The sequence below is a fragment of the Canis aureus genome, chromosome 25 (genome assembly GCF_053574225.1).
Source record: "Canis aureus isolate CA01 chromosome 25, VMU_Caureus_v.1.0, whole genome shotgun sequence".
In the NCBI taxonomy this organism is placed as follows: Eukaryota; Metazoa; Chordata; class Mammalia; order Carnivora; family Canidae; genus Canis; species Canis aureus.
Window position 1 is genome coordinate 29,539,809 of NC_135635.1, and position 22,764 is coordinate 29,562,572.

Sequence of the window (22,764 nt, forward strand, 5' to 3'; positions counted from 1 at the left end):
CTATGACAAAGGAGGAATGAATATTCAGTAGGAAAAAGACAGTCTCTTCAACACATGGTGTTGGGGAAACTGGAGCCCATTCTTTTACCATATACAGAAATAAATTCAAAATGGATTAGACACCTAAATGTGAAACAATAAAAATTCTTGAAAAGAACATAGGCAGTAAACCCTGTGACATCAGATATAGCAACATTTTTCTAGATAAGTCTCCTGAGGCAAAGGAAACAAAAGCAAAAAATAAATTATTGGGACAGTGTCAGAAAATTTTTGTACAGAAGGGGACAAACAAAACTAAAAGGCAACCTACAGAATGGGAGAAGATATTTGCAAATGACATATCTGATAAAGGGTTAGTATCAAAAATATATAAAGAACTGATACAAGTTAACAGCCTAAAAACAAATAATTCAATTAAAAAAATGGGTAGAAGGCATGAAAAAACATTTCTCTAAAGAAGACATCCAGATATCTAGATCCAGACAGACATCTAGATCCAGACACTCATCTATTATTAATAACATCACTCATTACCACAGAAATGCAAATCAAAACTACAATGAGATATCACCTCATTCCTGTCAGAATGGCCAAACTCAAAACCGCAAGAAACAAGTATTGACGAAGATGTGGAGAAAAAAAAAAAATCCTCTTGCAGTGTTGGTGGGAGTCCGAACTGGCGCAGCTCTGTGGAAAACAGTATGGAAATTCCTCAGAAGGTAAAAATAGAACTATTCTACGATCCAGCAATTGAACTACCGGGTATTTACCCCCAAAATATGAAAACATAAATTCAAAGGGATAGATGCATCCCCCATTCATAGCGATGCATCTATCCCCCATTTATTGTAGCATTATATACAATACCTAAACTATGAGTGCAGCCCAAGTGTCCATCAGTTGGGGACACTCAACTCATATATTTTGTATGAGTTTTATATTATATATATATATATATATATATCACCTTTTCATATATGTACAGTGGAGTACTATTCAGCCATAAAAAATGAAATCTTGCTATTTGTAACAACATGGATAGAACGAGGGAATATAATGCTAAGCAAAATGAGGCAGAGAAAGACAAATACCACATGATTTCACTCATATGTGGAAGTTAAACAAAACAAGCAAAAGAAAAAAGACAAACCAAGAAACAGATTCTTAACTATAGAGAACTAATTAATGGTTGCCAGAGGAGAGGTTGGTGGGAAGTTGGGGGAAATAGAGGTTGGAAATTAAGGAGTATACTTATCATAATGGAAAAAATGATTTAAAAACAATTAAAAATTTTAAAAAGTGAAAAAAATATTTTTTTCTTTAACATAAAAAATGATTTTATAATTTTTTGTGGCTTGAAAGAACTGATTGGTTTTTTTTTAATTATTTTTTAATTTTGTAGATCCATTAAAGGAGGTCTTTAAAGATCAGTAGTCTGATCCTGAAGTTAAAGATTCCTTTAGGCTGTACCATTTGCTTTTGTTCATAATAATAATGATACTAATATTTTTAAGAGCAACTCTGTGCTACTGCTCTATAAACATGTATTACCTTAACTTGTGATATTATTATTGCCACTTAACAAATGAGAAAGCTGAAACACAGAAAAGTGAATCAACTTACCCATAGTCTCCAAGTTTGTGCTTACAGATTTGTTTTGAGCAAAGATTAAAGAGAGACATATAGATGATTATATCATACTAATATCATATCTGGAGCATGCCTGAATTTAGGCACTGCAACACAGCATTAACTCAATTCAAACTATCTCTACGGAAAAGAGCTGAAAACTTTTAAATTTTTATTAATAACAATATTTTTTCAAGCATTTCTCACAGTACTAAAACTTGAAATGGGTTAGAGGCTTTTCGGAAAAACTTATTATCATGATATAAAGAAGAATGAGAAATACTTATCTATATTGAAAATGTAATAAAAACAAAACTTCCAGATTCACTTTTTTCAATATTAAATTTAGTGATTTTAAGGAATGTCTAGTAATTTTAAATCCTATCCTTACCATCGCAGTCTAGAAGGTAAATTATTTCTTAGTTTATAAACAAATAGAAACATTATTTAGTACCAGCTGGCAAATGTGTACGCTCTGCATTATGAAGTAATGAATAAAATAATTGAAAGTCATATACCTTGACTTTGAAGCAGAACTGTACATACAGATTAGAAGCAATTACAGCATAATTGAGAGGACATGGCTCTCTGTTCCTGATTTAAATAAGACTCTTCAGAACTAAAACACAAAACAAAACAAAACAAAAAACAATGTGTAAGAGGCACAGCAATGCTCTCCCCGCCCCTACAGTTCCATGTCTTAATACATGAAACCCGTGAATATGTTAGGTTATTTGGAAAAGAAGAATTAAAGGTTGCAGATGGATTAGGTTTCCTAATTAGCTGACCTTAAAAGAGGGTTACCTGGGTGGGCTCAACATAATCACAAGAATCTCTAAAAGTGGAAGAGGGAGCAGAAGAGGTCAGAGTGATGTGATTTGAGAAAGACTCAACCTGCTTTTGCTGGCTTTGAAGACAGAAAAAAGGACCCATAAGCCAAAGAATTTGAACAACCTTTAGAAGCTAAAAAGGACAAGGAAACAGATTTTCCCCTAAAAGCCTCCAGAAAGAGACACAGCCCTTCTAACACTTTGATTTTAGTACAGTGAGATCAATGTTGTATTTCTGACCTACAGAGTTGTATGATAAATTGTTTTGTTTTAAGCACTAAGTGTGTAATCATTTGTTACAGTAGCAATATAAAATCAATACAATATGCAAACTGGAAGCTGCTTCCTAAATTGATTGGAAAATTAGAGGCTGGAAGTATAGCTGATGGCACAAAAACAGTCCTCTATTCTTTGTTGGTATGTTCAGTTAAATTCAAATGGGATATTTAAAAGATGTTAATAATGAACTTAGTTTAAGCAAGTGCTTATAACCTTCCATTCAATTCAACTTTTCAGAGATCAATTTTTTTTATTGAGGGTTAATTACTCATCTGCCCTCAGGAGAAAGTACAGACAGAATTTAGGCACCTATCAGAGAAAGGGCAGTCCTTGCCAAGTACTTCCATTTTCTAAATTTACAAAAGTGCAGGTATCATCCAAATAGCCCCTGTATTCAGAATGGGAACAAAAATGTTTATTTTACAAAAGAACAAAGAAAATGTCTGAATATGTCTGTTCTTGATTCCAAAGGTCCTGGCTATATTGCTGAATTAGTGTATCTGCAGGGGAGACATGAGAAAATGGATGAGAGAAATTTATTACAAAGTTGAAGAAAAATGATTTTATATCAGATAGCAAATCGTAGGCATTGAAAATTTACCAGTTTTTAAAAAATATATAAACGTCATAGAAGATAAAGATTGTTCCAACATAAGACGTGTCAAAGTCTAATCAAGCCAAACCATCTGTATTCTCTAAGATGGAAGGAATGTCTATAGACTATGGAGCTAACCTGGTTCCTGAGAAAACTTCCCATCTTTCTTCATCTGCTGAGCCAATTATATACATCACACAGACAGAGACACTCATATTTTAGCTAGACATAAACTTGAACTTTCTCAGCTCAATTTTCTATATGAATATATAGAGAAGATCACAACCAATTTTATTTTATTTTTTAAGATTGTATTTATTTTTTCAAGAGAAACACAGAGAGAGGCAGAAACAGGCAGAGGGAGAAGCAGACTCCATGCAGGAAGCCCGATGTGGGACTTGATCCCAGGATTCTGGGATCATGTCCTCAGCCAAGGGCAGACACTCAACTGCTGAGCCACCCAGCAGTTGTGGCTAGCGTCACACAGTGTAGGCATCCCCACAACCAATTTTGTATATAAATATATATGTATAAAATTATGTATATATATAAAATTTATATTATGTCTAATTAGGAATTGGGTGTTGAGGTAAACGTATTACAATTATTATTATTATTATTAGCCCAGGTATTATTTTCGCCTAAGGGAAGATATGAGGTGCTTGATGAAAACATCAATCTCCAGAAGTCTCTAGGTGCCTTTTTACATAAACAATTGACATTTCCTTATACACATATAATCCAATAGAAGCCTCACTTCTCATTAGACTGCCTAAGCTTCTTATATATGAATATCTGAAACTATTTTTATTTTTATTTGTGGGAGGTATTGACTTAAATGAACTCATTTATTCATACATCTACAGTTGGCCCTTGAATAATGCAATCGCTAGGGACACTGACCTCTCTGGCAGTCAGAAATCCACATTTAAGTTTTGATTCCCCCAAAATATCTACTAATAGCCTACTGTTAGCTGGAAGCCTTGCCAATAATGTAAATGGTCAATTAATACATATTGCTTATCAAGAAAATCATAAGAAAAAGAAAGTACATTAACAGTACTGTACTGTACTTATTGATGTAAAAAGTTTAGGTAGTTTGGTTTAAAAAAAATGAAGCCTCAGGCAGCCTGGGTGGCTCAGCGGTTTAGTGCTGCCTTCAGCCCAGGGTGTGATCCTGGAGTCCTGGGATCGAGTCCCACGTCGGGCTCCCTGCATGGAGCCTGCTTCTCCCTCTACCTGTGTCTCTGCCTCTCCCTCTCTCTCTCTGTCTCTCATGAATAAATAAATAAAATCTTAAAAAAAAAAATGAAGCCTGTCAGAACCTACATCAAATATTGTCTCATGTAATACAAAACACTGTAGATGTTATACATATTCCTAACAATAGATAAAACATAATGTGAAAAACAAATTCATATTTATTTACAGATAAAATGATTCATACATTGGTAACAAAAATGCAGCAATATGATTGCTTTATGATAGCCTAGTATAATCAATATAGTTGCTTCATGGTAGCCTAGCATATATACTGATGAATGAGTCATTATAAAATGTTTATAGCATACAGCATTAAATTCATATAATACAGTATAGGAAACATTGTTACTTTTTAAATCATTACTTTTTAAAGATTTATTTATTTGGGAGAGAGGGAGAGAGAGTGCACACACACACACACACACACACACACGTGAATTGGGGGAGGGGTAGAGGGAGAGAATCCCTAGCTGACTCTATGCTGAGCATGGAGCCCAGTGTTCAGTGACCCATCAGATCATGCCTTAGCTGAAATCATGAGTCAAATGCTTAACTGACTAAGCCACCCAGGTCCTGACTTTCTTTTTTTTTTTTTTTAATTAAGTAGGCTCCACACCTATCATGGAGCCCAATGCAGGGCTTGAACTCACAACCCTGAGATCAAGACCTCAGCTGAGATCAAGAGTCAGACACTTACTTAAACAACTGAGCCACCCAGGTACCCTCATTGTTAAGTTTAAAAAAAAAAAAAAAACCATTCACCTGTGATAATAGGCTAATGCCCAGTTTCTTCAATCACAACAGAGCCTTACTGCATGGTAATGTAATTTTTTGAAAGCAAAGTTATACAATACTAAGAAAACTAATACATGATTATTTTATATTAAATATCATTCACACTCTACCTATGTAAGAACAGGCTACCACTTCCATACAAGTCTTATATACAGTGTTCTACACAATGAATACTTAATGACACAAAAATATCTCATATAGTTTTTGCCATATAGTTATTAGATTTCCACACAAAGACACACACATGCAACAGATAAGTTTATTCCATTGACTGGAATGAATCATCATAGAGATCTTCATCCTCATTGTCTTGATGTTGAGTAGGCTTAAGAGGAGGAGGAGAAAGGAGAAGGGTTGGTCTTCCCATCTCAGGGGTGACAGATGGAACAGGTGAAGGAGGTGGAAGGAGAGGCTGGAGATGCAAGCACACTTGGTGTAATTTTACAGAAGTACATAGTAATTTCTGACTTTTTGTTTTTTCATTTCTCTAAAAATGTTTCTATATAGTACCAATCCTTTCGCCATTTGTTTTGCTTTTAGCACATGTGTTATGGAAGGATCCATGACACAAAAGAAGTTAAAAGCTGTCTTGAATGATTGGAACCCTTCATTAGCTAAATTATCTAATATTAATTTGTTTTCTGGCACTGCTTCTACATCTTCTTACTCATCATCTTGCACTGGTTTGAAAGTACTCATCTCCATCAAGTTGTCTTCTGTTAATGCCTCTGCTGTGGTTATCTATTAGCTCTTGAATTTCTCCAAAATCCATATCTTGAAACCCTTCATCTCCACCTTTGTCATCATATCCACAATCTTATGATATTTGATCGTCATAAATCATTTGAAGTCATGCACAACATCTGGACCCAGTTTTATCCAGCAGGAATTTATTGTTTTGGGTTTCATGGTTTTTATGGCTTTTTCTATAACAGCAATGTCATATTCAGTGGTGTAATCCTTCCAGACTTTCATGATGTTCTCTCTGTTAGGGTTCTCTTCCGTAGCATTGACAGTCCTTTCCATATCTAGTGTGTTATGAGCCTTAAAGGTCCTTATGACCCTCCAATCTAGAGGGTGATTATAGAGACCTTGTGTTTGGTTGCAAGTAGCCCACCTTGATGCCCTCAGTGTTGAGCTCATGGGGTTTTGGGTGTTGAGCTCATGGGGTTCTGGGTGGCCAGAGGCATTGTTCAATATCAGAAGAACTTTAAAAGGCAGTCCCTGAGTGGCCAAGTATTTCTTGATTTCAGAGACAAAGCACTGGTGGAACTAATCCAGAAAACAGAGTTCTTTTCGAGGCCTTCTTGTCATACAAGTAAAAGACTGGAAGCTGGTGTTTATCTTTTCAAAGCATGGGGGTTAACAGCTTTATAGATAAGAGCGGTTCTGATCATAAACCTGACTGTATTTGCACAAAATAGTAGAGTTAGCCTGTTCCCTCCTGCCTTGAATCCTGGGGCTCTCTTCTCTTCCTTACTAATAAATGTCCTTTGTAGCATTATTTTCCCAGAAAAAAAAAGACACTTTCATCTGCATTAAAAGCCTGTTCAGGCAGATATCTTTTCTCCTTAGTGATTTTCTTAATGCCATCTGGGAACTGCTTCCTCTTGATCAGCAGAAGCTGCTTCTCATTATCTTGACATTTTTTAAAGACAGACTTCTTTCTAAAATTATCAAACCATCCTTTGCTGGCGTTAAATTCTCTAGCTTTAGATCCTCCACTTTCCTTTGCCTTAAATTCTCATATAATGATTTTGCTTCATCTTGAGTCGTATTAGAACATAGTCACATAGATTGCCCATGTTAGGCATATAGGTATGCCTTTCTCTTAACAATCCTGCACCCACATAAAAGCTACATTTCCACTGAGATAAAAAAAGATATTTCACAGAAAAGTGCAAAGTTTTTGTGCCTGCTGGCATAGCTACAGTCATGGATTCATAAATTTCCTTTTCTTCTTTTACAATAGTCTGTATGCTGGATTCATTTGTATTGAAATTGTGGGGAACTACATCCATAGACCTCCATCTACAGTACTTATCAAGCAATTCAACTTTTTCTTGTAATGTCTTGGCTTTTCTGTGCTTTTGGGGCAAACTTCCAGCATTGCTAGTGACACTTTGTATGGGTTCCATGGTGTTATTCAAGGCTTATAATATTATACTAACCACTATGAAAAGTATCTGAGAACCTCAGAAATCACTTTTTACTGCAATATGCAGTTTACCAGAGAAACTTAATTGCTCACATGGAAATAACTAGAATCACATGGCATAGTTTGCAACACTTGAGCTCCCCATAATAGCAACAGGAAGTGGCTATGAAATTATTACAGCAATGCAGTATGTACTATAGTTCATTTTAAGCAATTATGATTTAATACTGCATATATACACTTTTTTACATTTCTCTCAATTGAATAGAGCCATGTACAGTCTGTAAGTGTGTGTGTAAATTTTGATAATTTTAACTTATTGTAATAGATTTGTGTATATTTTATGATATTAAACAATAAAAATATCTGTATATATGTATTTTATATAAAATACATATATTTTTTGCATTCATAACATACCTTTTTCTTATTCTTTTCATTGTTTCTAGGTTATATGGTTCAGAATTTTTCCAAATTGTCACAAATATCAAGAAAAATTTCCAATATCTTTATTGAAAAAAGTCTGTGTATAATCCTACAGTTCAAAACCATGTTGTTCAAAGATCAACTGTATTTACTCTTTGTACATTTATTTATTCAGTACCTGTATTCTTAAGTATATTGTTGTGTCTCAGGCACTGTGCAAAACACTTAGAATACAAAAATGACAAAATACAGCTCTTTCTCTCAGGTAGTTCATAGACACAAATTTATATTACCATACAATATGAGAAGTACTTTAATAGACACAGGCTCCGTTTTGTTTGGGGGAATTTTATGTAGAATACTGTTAAGCTTATTTTGCCTCAGAAGAAGCAGAAGTAAAAGTGAATAACATTTAAGATTTACATATTGAGTATGTTTTTGCTCAGTATATGCTATATACATCAGAAATAATTTCTTGCAAGTCATTGAGACCTGGTTTCAAGCATGCTTTGATTCCTAAGTATTGTTAAATTTTTATTCAAACGTGATAAAGCTGTTGAAGTAGTAATTCATTCAGTGCCTCTAAGTCTATCTTAAGAGTAAATAAAAGAATGAAAAGTATATAATAGTGGATAAAACAAATGAATAATTCTAGCATCCCCGGTGCCCTTGAGAATGAGTCTTCTTTCTCTAGTACAGGATCAGAACTGAAAGCATCAGAGTGAACTCATGAAGTTAAAAAAAAAAAAATATCTCCTTCTTTTTCTCTGTCTCTATTTATCTATGGCGTTCTTCCTTGGAAAGGCCTAGAAAAAAATGCCTATCTGAATAGCCATGAGCATCACTAACATCCAGATTGTGACTTTGAAATACTACTCGTTCAAAGCAGGGCTACTTGGAGGACCAACTGAGTTCTGATCTAGAGAAAATAATGTTTAAGGTGAGTTTAAGAGATGCTATAACTGTAGTTAGTAAGGAAGATATCAGAGGATACAAGGGTGCACCAATAGGAAGTGAGAGCCAATATGAAGAGGCTCTGATTGACTAAAAAGTGTAATAACTAAAATGGATGAAAGCATACCGTATGTGTTCAAATGCATTCTTTCATAATGACACATATACACACATACAACTAATTAATTGCCTTTGTACAACACAAGGTTAACAGAATGCACCATAAAGCATTTGTCTTTTTTTTTAATGAAATGAATACTGCATTACTAAGGCAAAATTTCTCTTTGTAGAAGTATTGCAATGAATAAATAAAGAATGATAAATTGGGTTAGCAATAGTTTACAATAAGTGATAAATTATAAAATCTAGGCATCAAGCATTGGTGGCTGCTAACATCACAAAAAAAGAAAGGCACCCAGGTGTTTTGTACTTTCTGATACAGAATTCAAAACTATCATGAAGGAGTCTTGTAGATAATTTAACCTTAATCTATCTGATTAAACTTCTGTGTCCAATCACTACTGCCCAAGGAACAGAGAAGTTAAACTAAAAACAGGATAGAAATAGATACAGGAAAAATAAGCTAGTTTCTTCAACAAATAAATTGCAAGGAAAAAAAAAAGCAATGATGATGAAATACGTTAATTGAAAAAAACCTGTAAAAACATACCCATTCCCCCAGTCTCCTGCCAAGAAAAAAAAAAGGCAAAACAAAGCCATACACTTTATGTATATACATTTGGATGATGAAAGTATATAGAAAAATATAATGTGATACCAGAAGAGTGTTTATTCTTGGAGAAAGGGTATTGTGGTGGGAAGACATATGGGGGCTCTATGGTAGCATCTCTTGACATGGAAGGTGGTTGTTCAATTTATAATAGCACATTAAGCTGTACACTTGCTTTATGTCATTGCTAATAACAAATTTTAAAAAGGGAATAGGTAGCTTGATTTTGTAGACATGTGGAACTTGAGGATTTGTACAAAATATAAGTGAAGATGCTGAGTAAATATTTGCACATATGGTTCTTTAATTCAAGAGATAGGTTTTACAGCTGAATCCATGACCCTTGTTTAAGGAGGGTTTAATTAATTAGGAAGAGATGTAATCTATCTGAAAGTTGAATCCTGATTTGAGAGACAATCCATATTTAAAGAATGGATCCTAAAAGGAGAAGTACAAAATAGTCTGAGAGGTAGGAAGAAAACTGTAAGCCACTATCACCTAACTTGTCCACTTCTGGAACTAGAAAGAGGGAAAGAAGTAAAAGGCAAGTGGCTCCCTTTTAAGGACCTCATTGGGTAGTAGCCTGTATTTCTTCTTCTATCCATTGGCCTGCATATAAAACCACAAGGAAGGCTGGGAAATGTGGTTCCCTATGGTGTTGCCATGAGACCAGAAAAAAAACTTGATATTCTGTTACTAAGATGAAGAAATCATCTTATTTAGAACATTCATGACAGGTTGGTTTTCAAGTTCTCTGGGAGGCCTGGAGTTAGAATGTGAAATGCACACACTGAATCAGGTGCATTAGGAGCAAAAGTCCCTAACAGATGTAGAGGAACCAGGTCAGTGGATATTAGTAAGTAGGAGGGATGTAGGCAATGGAGCAAAATGTCATGGGGTTCTGAAGAGTAGAGTTTAAGTATGAACTGTTGTTTAAGAATAAAGTGTTAGAGGGGTGCCTGGGTGGCTCAATGTGTTGAGCCTCCAATTCTTGGTTTTGGCTCAGGTGATGATCTCAGGGTGGGAGATGGAGCCCCTTGAGGGGCTTCAGGCTCTGCACTCAGTGTGGGGTCAGCTTAAATTCCTCTCTTCCTCTCTGTCTACCCTAACCCCACCCCTCCCCTCAAATTAATAAATAAATAAATAAATAAATAAATAAATAAATCTGAAAAAATATTAAGCGTTAGGAATGCAGGAGGTGGTGGCAATATGGATGAAGATTGGTCTTTGCCTCCTGTTCCTTGCTAGGTGGGTATGGGAGAATGAACAATTTTCACAGGAGGGCTGGAAAGGAGCAGGTCCTGGGTTGAGCCACGTTTCCCTTTAGGAAAAGGAAGTGAAGGAGGGCTAAGGAATTTAACAACACGTCTTGCATAGATTAAATCCCATCTGGAAGAAAGTGCTTCTCCCTATATTTTGCGATTTGAAATTTCTGTCACTCTTCTTACATTGAGAGGGCTTGGAATACAAAACACTAGTTAATTATGATCTAGTTCTGTAAATCAGCTGTTTAATTTAAATATGTAGAAATTGTTAAACAATATATTAGTATGTTTATTGTAATCAATTTCAGGCATATTAAAGTTATATTTTTATAATATGAAATTATCCTTTAAAAGGATTTATATTTATGAAACATTTTACATTTTCATTATAAAGTACTAGCAATAGATTGTTCTCTGTCATTTCAAACTGCCTAGAATTAGAGTAAAACCACAAATAGTTATATGGCCAGGCTAAATGTTATAGTATCCTGGTCCAAAAGTATTTGGACTACTTTATCTGACCCAGGAACTTAACTGTTAAATATTTTCTTGAGAAACAATAATAATTGGAACAATTCCACGGGCTAAATATAATTCTATGAAACTAAAGCAAATTGCTTTTCTACCATATTCTCCAATATATAAATTTTTATCTGTTTTGCCTTTATGAAATGAATCTAGGCATTTTTATTTTATTTATTTATTTATTTATTTTAAGATTTTATTTATTTGAGAGAGTGAGAGAGAGAGACATCATGAGCAGGGGGGAAAGGTAAAGAAACAGACTCCCTCCTGAGCAGGGAGCCCAAATTGGGACTCCATCCCAGGACCCTGAAATCATGACTTGAGCTGAAGGCAGACACTTAACCAACTGAAGCACCCAGGTGCCGTGGGCATTTTTCAATAAATATAAAAATATTGATTGATTGATTGTCATTAATTTCCATCTAGTGTAAGCTTCCTTGCTAAATACTAACATATTTTAGCAAAAATTTTCCACACGTGCAAAAGGTCATCCTTTCTGTAAATGTTTGAAATAGAAGGCAGAAGCAAGTCAATAACAATTTTTTTCTTTGGGGGAACTATAATATGGATTTGAAACTAAAGCACTAAATAGCTTTATCTCACAACTGAAATCTCATTACATGGTAGTAGCTTTTCAGGACACAGTTTGAGAAGAATTGTGTGGCTACGCAAAGCTCAGGGAGTGATTATGCCCCATTACCACCATCTGCCTGGATGCAGAAGAGGGAGCGGAAGCATGCATGCCACATGGTATCCATTAATGTTCTAGTAATTAGAAACATGTCCATGTTTTTCACCAAATACATTCAGACTTATAGGTGAATTAAATGTTCAAAATATTACAGGTATGTAGAGATACCTACTTAACGATATTTAGTTTTAATGTAATCTTTAGCATGATATGAATTCTCAAGAAATCTAGATTTCAACTGAATCTTTGAAAGAGTTATTGCTATAATAAATTTGATTTGAATATCATTTAGAGAGATATCCTGGAAAGTTTTAAAAAGCCAAGTGTAGGAGGGACGCTTGGGTGACTCAGTCAGTTAAGTGTCCATCTAGATTTCAGTTTAGGTAATGATCTCAGGATCCTGAAGTCAAGCCCCATGTGGGCATGGAGTCTGCTTAAGATCTTAAGCTTCTCTCTCTCTCTCTCTTTCTCTCCCCCCCCCCCGCCCCTTCACCACTACCTCCCTCATGCACCCATGCTTTCTCTCTCTCTCTCTTTAAAAAAAAAAAAAAAAAGCCAGGTATAGGAAAAGCCATAATAATATAAGTACAGTGGTAATTTTAATGCTTCTATAGACATGGTTGTTTTACCAACTCATACAACACAAGGCGTTCCTTTAAAATATGTGTGTTCCATTTAAAACATACATCTGAAAAGCATACGTGATATTATTCCCTGCCTAGGAGCTGCAACAATAAGAATGCATTTAAAAATCAACATAGTATAAGAGTTGAGTTAAATAATATTGTTAAAAAAGAAGACCAGAGGCCCCAAATGATGTCACTTAGATCTAGTTTCTGAACCGGGCTTAATACCTAATATAATTGCAGTTTTGGTCTCCTCCAGAAATGCAGTCTTAACTGGTCAGTCCGGAATTTTTTCCAGCAGCACCAATGAGTCTGCTTAGAGCCCTCTCCACTCCCCCTCAATCCTAATAGGAAGATTAGGTAATCTGCATAAGACCCCTAGCCTTTCCCCCAAGGGAAACAGCCTTGCTTGAAACAATCCTTTTCCTTTGCTAATAACTCTCTTGCCCCATCCTCCTTTTATAAAAACCTTCCATTGTGAACTACTCCTTAGAATACCCTTCTGTTTGCTAGATGGGATGCTGACTGATTTATGAATTGTTTAATAAAGCCAATTAGATCTTTAAAATTTACTTGGTTGAATTTTTGTTATTCAACAGTAGGTAAAGGTTAAATAAAACAGTAAGGAAGAATCAGAAAAATTTTAAAACATCCTAGAAAGCTGATAAATTACAAAAATAAAAGTTGGTTGGCAGACTATGGGTTTAGTGAATTCAGTTCCCTGATCTTAGAATAATGATAATAATAAAATAAATTGCGGTTTTCAATAGAAGTTCTGTTGTTATCTTTAGAATGGCATCTGGCTGGTAGTATGTTATTTAAAAAAATAATCCTATATTTAAAAAACGTTTAAAACCAAACTATCTATTCATAGTATGACTATGACATTGCCAGCAACAAAGACTGACAACCATTCATTTGATCATCCCAATTTTCACCATATATGAGTCAAAGTAGATAAAACCGGAATAGAAAGGAAAAAATGGCAGATACTTGCTTTGTTATCTGAGGGAGAATAACTCGCCAACCTGAAAAATGGTAAGGAGATGACTCATTTCCCTGCTACTGCCTGACTTGGATCTAGGGTCTGATCAGTTCCCTCAAAACCCAAAACAGGATAGTGGTAGCTGGGGCTGCTTTACCAATGTCCTCTTTACATGTTTTCTAAGATTAAATTTTGCATTAATGCAAATATCTGGAGTCTACAGTGGCTAAGCTTTTGGTTTACCACATCTGGGAATGAGAGACGAGAAAGTGCCATGAGAAAGTGCAAAAGTAGACTATTTTTGGCAAAAGGGCTATATATTGATTAGAATTACCTAGAAATAATGTTTGTCTTCTCAGAGTGGTCAACTAAACAACAAAAGCAAGACAGATGAAGTTTAGAATTTAGCTAAATTGACTGTTAGTGACCAGTAATTAGACTAAGTCTGTTTGCATTTACTGTTCCTCTAACTGAAAACCTAAGAAACATGTTCTAGCAGCAACCAGGTAAAAAAATGAGAGGAACCAAGGAGAAGCTAATGAGTCATCAGTGGAGAAAATCTTCATTCCTAAAGGATGAGGAATTGAGTAAAAATCAACACAGGAAATATGGAAATATTTTGCAAGAAACAAAATGTTTAACAATAAAGACATGAAAGGAAAAATTACTTTTGAAAAATATGTGCTATAGTATACTAAGTAAATTGTATAAAAACTTAAGCTATATGTTTTTGTTTTTAGAATTTATTTATTTATATGAGAGACAGAGAGCACAAGCAGGAGGAGGAGCAGAAGAGGGTGGAGAGGGAGAAGCAGAATCCCCAATGAGTGGGGGCCAGATGTGGGGCTCATCCCAGGACCCTGAGATCATGACCTGAGCCAAAGTCAGATGCTTAACCAACTGAGCACTCAGGTGCCCCAAGTCATATATTTTTTTATAAAATTAAGGAATCATGTGTTTGATTACATATGATGTAAAAATAAAACAGAAAATAATATAGCAATAAAATGCAGAATAAAAATATAGAAGAAATTGGATGAAAGGGAGATATTAATAAAAACAGAGCTTAATGACCTGTTGAAATGTAAAGAAATTAAAAATTTTGTCACACGTTTAAAATATTCATTAAAGGCAGAATTGGCACAGCAGAAAATGAAATTTTGAGATAAATGCTGAGAAACACTATGAATACCGAGGAAAAGGAGTTAGTGATAGAAATAAATGGGAGGTGCTATTGCAATTGTAACAGAGGAAGCACATCTAACATCATATTGAGATTCTAAAAATAAAATGAAACAAATAGAAATATAACATTGAAGAGTGTAAAAGTAAATCAAACTGGGCTGAGTAAGCTCTGAATATGCATATTAAACCTGCATACATATATGATACATTCACACAAATAGGAAAATTAAGGAAAATACGTAAACTTCTTAAATTTCAAAAATATTTACCCTTTGAAAAGAAGGAGGAGGAGGATAGGAGGTGGGGAAAGGGAGGGAAAAGTAAAAAAAGTTAGCTTGTACATAGACAAGCTTGTACATAGACTTTTAAGACAAGGGAACAATAGATGCATAGTACATTTTGAGTGTTAGTTTTCCATTTTGTGAAACCAGCTAAAACATATTTGGGTGTAAGTATATGCTTCAAAATTTTTGTACCCTTCTAATGGAAAAGGTGTATCAGTTAATAAAAGTTTAATTAAAATAATTCAAGAATAGGGAACTAAGAGTTTTAAGAATTGGTTAACACTGCTTTGTCTTACATAATTTTAAATACAATTTCAAGAATTATTTGGTATTAATAAGCTAGATGAAAAACCATAGACTTTCAACTAAAACTGAAAGGCATGCTAAATTTTCTGTTTTACTAGAGGAAAGGGGATTAAATTCTGCTATTTTTTTTTTCATTGATGATTAAGAAGAAATAAGTTCATGGGCACTGGGGTGGCTCAGTAGTTCAACAACCAACTCTTGGTTTTGGCTAAGATCATGATCTCAGAGTCATGAGATCGAGTGCCATATCAGGTTCTGTGTTCAGTATGCAGTCTCACACTCTAAATAAATAAAATAACAAAATATTTAAAAGAAGAAAAAATAAGTTCATATATATTTTTTAGTATATGTAATTGTTATGTATCAGAGAGTCTTATTAGTTGAAGACAAATGGCGTGTATAGTTTCCAGAATACTGTAAGAATCAAAATTTGATGACATGTATATTGTAATCATCAAGGAAATTGGAACTTAAAAATATATATTAAGAATAGAAAACAAAATGACTCAGGTAGGATCAATTGCATCTCTAATGACAGTAAATACAAGCAGCTAATTGGATTAAAAATCATTATTCAAAAATATATTCTCAATTGTGTAGTTTTTGCAACAGAAACATAAAAAGTATCAAAGCAAAGTTACAAGTTTTGTCAAGTATGTTAACTCAAACATACACACATCATGTGCACACATACAAAAGCACACCAAATTAAACAAGATAGTAAACAGTGGTGATAAGTATCAGAAAACAATAGGGGACAAAAAGCATCAAGAACATTTTAGTGCAATTTCTAAAGAAGTTATAACAGATACGGGCATTTGTATGAAATAAGAGTGTGTGTGTTTATGTGTATGTGTATGTGTGTACTTTAAAAAAGTGAATTAATGGGCACTTCTGGGATTTGGTAACAACTCAATTTATTGTAAAATTTTATATTTTATAATTTTTCTTTTTTAATCTGCACAAGATGGTATCCTTTAATAAATAGTTCATTAATAAATTATAGCAGAAAAATAATTATTGGATTTGATATTTTCATCTATTTGTGATTATTTTTAAATGGTGAACCACAAATGAAAAAAAAACCATAATTAAGCAGATTAAAAATAACTTGCACACACTAATAACCAAATTTTATGTAATGGAAAAACACTATGAAATTTCTCCTTCAAATTAAGTATAAGAAAATTATTTCTTCTAAAAAAAAAAAGAAAAAAAAGAAAATTATTTCTTCTGTCAAATTATTTTAGAAGTATAGCCAATGCAACAAAATAAATGAAGGTATAACCATTAGAAAGGAGGATATTATTATTATTTGTAATGATATGATTATGTAAGAAGAATGTGTTAAATCCTTAAAAATGTGGAGACACAAGGCTTAAGGATGAGAACATGTAAAATTAATAAATATAAATGAACTTAGAGGAAGAATTTATACATTTAATTCAAACTGTTATTTGGGAAATGGTTGAGCTTATTCTGACGTACTTTTGGTAAAGAAAAGGATGGAAAAATATTAATAGGGACTTGCATATGAAAAATAATACACATTTTAGAGTCACATAATTAAAACAATGTACTAAGTAAATAGTTACAGATATATGCATCAAAGAAACTAAAAAGAAAATGCATGAATCAACCCTAGCACATATCAATTTTGAAGTTAGACATGAAAGACATATTGAGTTGCTTAATAGATGGAACAGGGCAGACACAATCACCTGGATAAAAAAACTTAACACCATTAAATATAGATTACAATCGTAAAGTAACTTCTATAGGAATAAAGATCTAAAATGTGGAATCATGAGAATTCTCTATCAGTGGTTCTCAAACCACTGTGAAACATCAGGTTGTGCTGTGAAAACAAGTTTGTCATTTGTTATGAGAAATTGTCAGGAAAAATGCCAATATGTTTGAGGAATGCTGACTTACACTAAGGTAAGCATGTTTTTGTTAGTTTGTTTTAATGTGAAAGTATAGAGATTTTACTGTGCTTTGTTAAATGTCCAGAAAGGTTTTGCAGTATTTTAAAACTGGTTTACTCAGGATACTTTTTTTTTCAAGATTTATTTTTTATTTATTTATTTATTTATTTATTTATTTATTTATTTATTTGCAAGAGAGCATAAGCAGGGGGAGTGGCAAAGGGAGAAGTAGACACCCCACTGAGCAGAGAGCCAGACTTCAGGACTCCACTTGGGGCTCAATCCCAGGACCCTGGGATCATGACCTGAGCTGAAAGCAGATGCTTAACCAACTGAGCCATCCAGGTAGCCCACAGGATACTTTTTTGAGAGCACTTTTGTTTTGGTCAGGACTCTTGGTCACAAGTGGCAGAAAATCCAAAAGAATATGATGTGAACTAGGAACATGAACACTGCCACAACTAAGCCTCTCTTTCTCTTTCTTGAAGTTCTTTCTCTCTAATTCACTAGCTTCTGTATTTTCCACAGCGAAATGGACTTTTTTTCAGGAAGGGAAATATGGGTAGAGACTTTTGGGAAACATGCTTTTCCTGCATAGTATATGACATCAGTTTGAAAACTTAGAGCAGGAATCCGGTTGACCTGGCTTCGCTCATATGCACATCTTTGGGTAAATCACTGGGGTCAGTGGTAGGCAGAGAGTGAAGTACTAGGATTAGTTCAGACTGGACCATGAACCTAACTCTATGTTCTGGATAGATAGACAGGATAATGAAAACCTAGACATGGCCATACCCCTTCTAACTATGCTCATTAATATTTTTTGGAAGATTGTCTGTCAGAATATATTCTGGAAAATGCCGCTTAAAAATATAATTTAGTAATTACAATCATTGCAAACATTTATTGAGTGCTAATTTAGAATATGTAAAGCAGTATTCTAAATGCATTCTGTTTTTAACTTATTTAATACTAATACAAAATTTAAGCCTCATGAAGGTCCATCAAATAGACATCATCAATTTCTTCATTTTAAAGGAAATTAAGGCACAAAGCATGTAAGCATCTTTAGAGCTCATATAGCTAGGAAATGGAAGAGTTGGAATCAACTCTTACAATTAAAAAAAAGATTACTATATTTTAAGAGATCAACTGAATAACCCACTATTGATGCCAGTGATTTTGATATCATCTTTCAGAAAATTAGTATTATAAGAAATTATTGATTGGTAGTAAAATAAACTATAAGTATGAGGTTAAAAAATAATTACACAGTATTGTATAAAGATTAGAAAGCCAAGTACTATAATTTATTTTATTTTTTTCAAGTACTATAATTTTAAAATACGTATCAGAAAGGTTTTTAGTCTTCATTTTTAATTTTGGACTCAACTTATGGTTTTATGATTTTAAGGACTAGTATATGTATTCTTCATTTGTTATATTTAGCAATAGAAAACTATTTGGTAACTCTCAAGTAAAAGTTTTTTTTTTTTTTTCAAGTAAAAGTTTAAAACGATTTGAAATAGCAAAAAAATATGGTTGGCAAAGTAATTGGAAATTGACATAAATTCATGAAAATTAGTACAAATAATAAAATGGCAATTTACTAAAGTGAATAACTTTACCACCAAAAAGGCCAGTAGTAAAAATGAAAATTAAGATAAGTTGTTTGAAAGACATGGGGAAGGCCTCTATCCTGTACTATCTTTAAGATCAGAAAAAAAATTATGCCTGTGCTGTGTGAATTCTGCTCTTGGAGGCAATCAGTGTTTATGTCTTCTATTCACAAAATGAAAGTATATTGAACACCTATTCTATGCCAGTCACTGTGATACACACTGGAGATAAGGCCTGGAATAGAGATAAGACCATGGTCTTTATTTTATGGTGCTGAAATTCTTGAGAATGAACTAAGAAAGTAATTTGCAATGTTATATGCATGTCACAAAAAGAGAGTTCTTTTCCCTTCTTCAATTTTCAAACTCCAACCAAGTGAAAATAATGAGCTATAAAGTAGTAGTAGTAGGGGGTGGCTAATACTGAGGAATTACATCAAAGAGCATACAGTGTTCTTGTAGAAAATCACTGTAAGTTTGAAAAAAAAGATTAAAAACATCCTGACAGCAGTTTTTTTTCTCAGGATGTACGTGTTCAAGAGTGTGTGTGGGGATGCCTGCGTGGCTCAGCAGTTGGGCGCCTGCCTTCGGCCCAGGGCATGATCCTGGAGTCCCAGGATCGAGTCCCGCATTGGGCTCCCTGCATTGACCTTGCTCCTCTCTCTGCGTATGTCTCTGCCTCTCTCCCTCTGTCTCTCCTGAATAAAAAAATTAAATCTTAAAAAAAAAGAGTGTGTGTGTGTATGCATGTGTGCATGCATGTGTGTGTGTAATAATGTGTTCAGATAATCTAAAACTAGGTATGGGTGTGTGTAGTTATTTTTAGTTCCTTAGTGTTTGAATAAATTGAAAGCTCATTAGGAACTAGAAAATAGGGCACATCTAAAGGGATTCAGTTAGAGCCTAATTGATCAGAGTACAGATGAAAAGAAAATACACATATCACTAATTTCTCTGGATAAACATTTTCTTCTTAAAGACTGAATACATAGCCATGCATGTGTATAAGCAAACATATGGACATGCACACATGCACACAAACACACAATGAATAAATAACCAATCTGCTGCTTATAGAATGACTTCAATACTGTGGGAGAAGAACATCATCATGAAGATTCTAAGGAAGAGAATTCTTCAAAGAATTGAAGAAAAACATTGCTGAGTAATCAAAGTGTGCAAACATCCCATGTATGCTTTTAGAGAACAGGCTATTAGTCTCGAAAGGTAGAGGAGAATAAAAGTATGACATTGGTTTCAATTAGCTGAAAACAAATACCTTGTCTTGGCCCATCTGACTATGCATTCTGGCCTTCCCCGTGAGGTAGGTAGATGTCTTTCTGTCTCGGAGAATATTTACTCAAAAGGTAGAGTGTAGATGAGAAAATGTCTGGAAAAACAGATCTGAATCCAGGCTGTATGCTCATGTAGATAATTTTCCTGGTTTCCTTCCTATACAGTCTTTCAAAAAGGAGCTGTCTTAGAAAGAATCACTCCTATTCAAAGATGCACAGTTATAAGAAGGTAATCAGAATAAGACCTAAGCAAAAATATCATAACAAAAGAGGGAGCAAACAATGATTGTGAAAAAAGTCAATTGAGGAACATAAGACAATCAATATTCAGCAAAACTGTCTTTCAAGAAGTAGAACAAGATGAAAACATGTTCTCACTAAAGAAATGGTGAGTAAAATTATAGTAAATATGTAGATAATTCTAAACTAGCATTGGCTGTATAAACAATAATAATTGCTAATTTGGAGATCAAAATAAATTAGATATAATTAAATATTAGACCACATGACTATGTAAATTGGGGTTGGGTGATCCAAATTTTAAAAGTTATTTGTGTTTTTTAGGAAGAAGCACAGATATAAGATAACTTTAGACATTTCAGGAATGCATGTTAAATTTTTAGATGTAACCACTAAGATAACGGAAAATGTATCTTTCTACAGCAGGAAGAAGGAAGTGAAAGCAGTAACAACAACAACCCTTGATCAATTTGGAAGAAGGTCCAATGGTGTCAGGAAAATACCGAAAGTTGTAAAAATATAAGCATTCTCTGAAATGGTAGAAATGAAAAAGTTTATCAGAAGCACATAAACTTAAATGGTCTGAATATATTATGTAAAATCTCTAGATTGTGATGTTGTGTTGAAAAGAAAAAAAGCCCATCAGGTGTACTTGAGACGTACTAGATATGCAAGGATAAAGATTTGCTTAAAATGAAAAGGACAGGAAAAGATATCCCAGGCAAACAGTAATAACAACCAGAAAACTGGTGTCATTATGTTAAACCAAACAAGCTACCTGCAAAAAACATGTCTGGAGAAAAAAAGGAGCACTTTATAGATCTAAAAGATTAAATTCACCTTGTAGGTATCTGAGATATGTATGTACTGAAAGTGATTCCTTCAGAATTCATTCCGTTACACATTATAGTGCTACAAGAGAAACTGAAAAAAATGTACCTTCATAATGAAAAGATTGCATAGAAATTTCACATGATTTATAGATCAATAGATAAAATATCATTAGACATATAGAAGATTTGAAAAAATAACAAGCTTGATGTAATGGACATATGTAGAATATTGCATTTAATTAATGGAATTATACATTCTTTTCAAGGACAAGCATTGCTTATGGAAATTGATCATATATTCTGTGACTTTTAACATAATTCAAAGTCAGTATTTCACAGACTCTTCTTTCCGACCCCAGTATTTAGTTAAATATCAATAAAAAGAAGATAATTTACAAAATAACTCATCAATTTCAACTTCAAAGCATTTCTAAATGGAAAATATTTAGAAATACAAAATAAAGTCGAGAAAAGAAATGTATGTATACGTTAGAAGTTCAAGGATACACATCACCCTTATTCTTGTAGAGAAAATAATTTTGAAAATATTCCATCTAACAGAGAAATAACTAATAATTTTAAAATGGAGCAATTGTATCATTAAAAGACTATTGGTAAGAGCTAATAACAATTAAAACAGATTTACGCCTAAATAATTATAAAGATTCATTTTTTGCAATGATTATCTGTATATTATTTTATCAGATCATAAATTTGGAAAAGAAAGTAATAATTTAGTTAGACATCCAATGCAATTTATTTCTAGATAGGAAATTACTATTGTATCAACTTTTCTGTCTAAGCTCCAAGAGAATTATAGTCTGCTGTTTGCTTACTTGAAGAGGGCTTCCTCGCGGCGAAAATGATCCCAGCTCAGAGAGAAAAAAAAAAAAGAAAAGAACAAAAAAAGTGAAATCATGGCCTGGAGGCTGACACTGGCAACATATGAGCTTGTTCATTCAATGAATCAGTTAACTCATCTGCTTAATGTGATTCTTTTACACAGAAGCTGATGCAGCCAACTTGTTCGCCAGCTCAGTCCTGGTACTATTTCCTTATGCTCAATTCACAGCCTTCCTTTCTCTGTGGCCCAGATAGCAAGTAGACATATATGGAATACAAGTAGCATGTCATGGAAAGAGCCCTGAAGTTGGAATAAGAAAACCTGGATTCAAATCTCAGCTCTTCATGACATTACTAATGACCTAGGTGACGTTATTCGTAACGTAAGTGACTTGAGTTCTTTAATCTCTCTGCTGTTACCTGATACACAGTAGGACATTAGATAATGTATTTTAAAAGTTTGACACTAGACACAAGTTA

General features: G+C 33.8%; 2 protein-coding genes across 32 annotated transcripts in view; one reads left to right on the forward strand and one right to left on the reverse strand.

Annotated features, from left to right (window-relative positions):
* The window catches only part of PIK3C2G (phosphatidylinositol-4-phosphate 3-kinase catalytic subunit type 2 gamma), a 364,988-nt gene that overhangs the window by 341,424 nt on the left and 800 nt on the right, over positions 1-22,764 (reverse strand). For 2 of the 8 annotated variants that reach the window (XR_013364236.1, XR_013364235.1), the window contains exons 1-3: positions 22,278-22,708; positions 2,148-2,248; positions 572-687 (exon numbers count right to left, since the gene is read on the reverse strand). The exons of 1 other annotated variant lie outside the window; for it this stretch is intronic. The gene's annotated coding sequence lies outside the window, so the exon portion shown is untranslated. Of the gene's footprint in view, positions 1-571; positions 688-2,147; positions 2,249-22,277; positions 22,717-22,764 lie in introns of those variants that run through there. 5 more of the 8 variants (XM_077870892.1, XM_077870888.1, XM_077870891.1 and 2 more) reach the window with 5 other exon arrangements.
* Positions 1-22,764, forward strand: part of LOC144297151 (uncharacterized) — a 161,637-nt gene that overhangs the window by 68,293 nt on the left and 70,580 nt on the right. For 10 of the 24 annotated variants that reach the window (XR_013364249.1, XM_077870907.1, XM_077870906.1 and 7 more), the window contains 2 exons: positions 20,534-20,597; positions 22,514-22,667. Coding sequence is in view for 12 of the 24 variants with exons in the window: in XM_077870907.1 (XP_077727033.1) it covers positions 20,534-20,597; positions 22,514-22,589 (140 nt within the window). In the remaining 12 variants the exon portion in view is untranslated. Of the gene's footprint in view, positions 1-8,779; positions 8,916-14,491; positions 14,664-20,533; positions 20,757-21,031; positions 22,668-22,764 lie in introns of all 24 variants that reach the window. The other 14 variants (XR_013364243.1, XR_013364247.1, XR_013364240.1 and 11 more) reach the window with 6 other exon arrangements.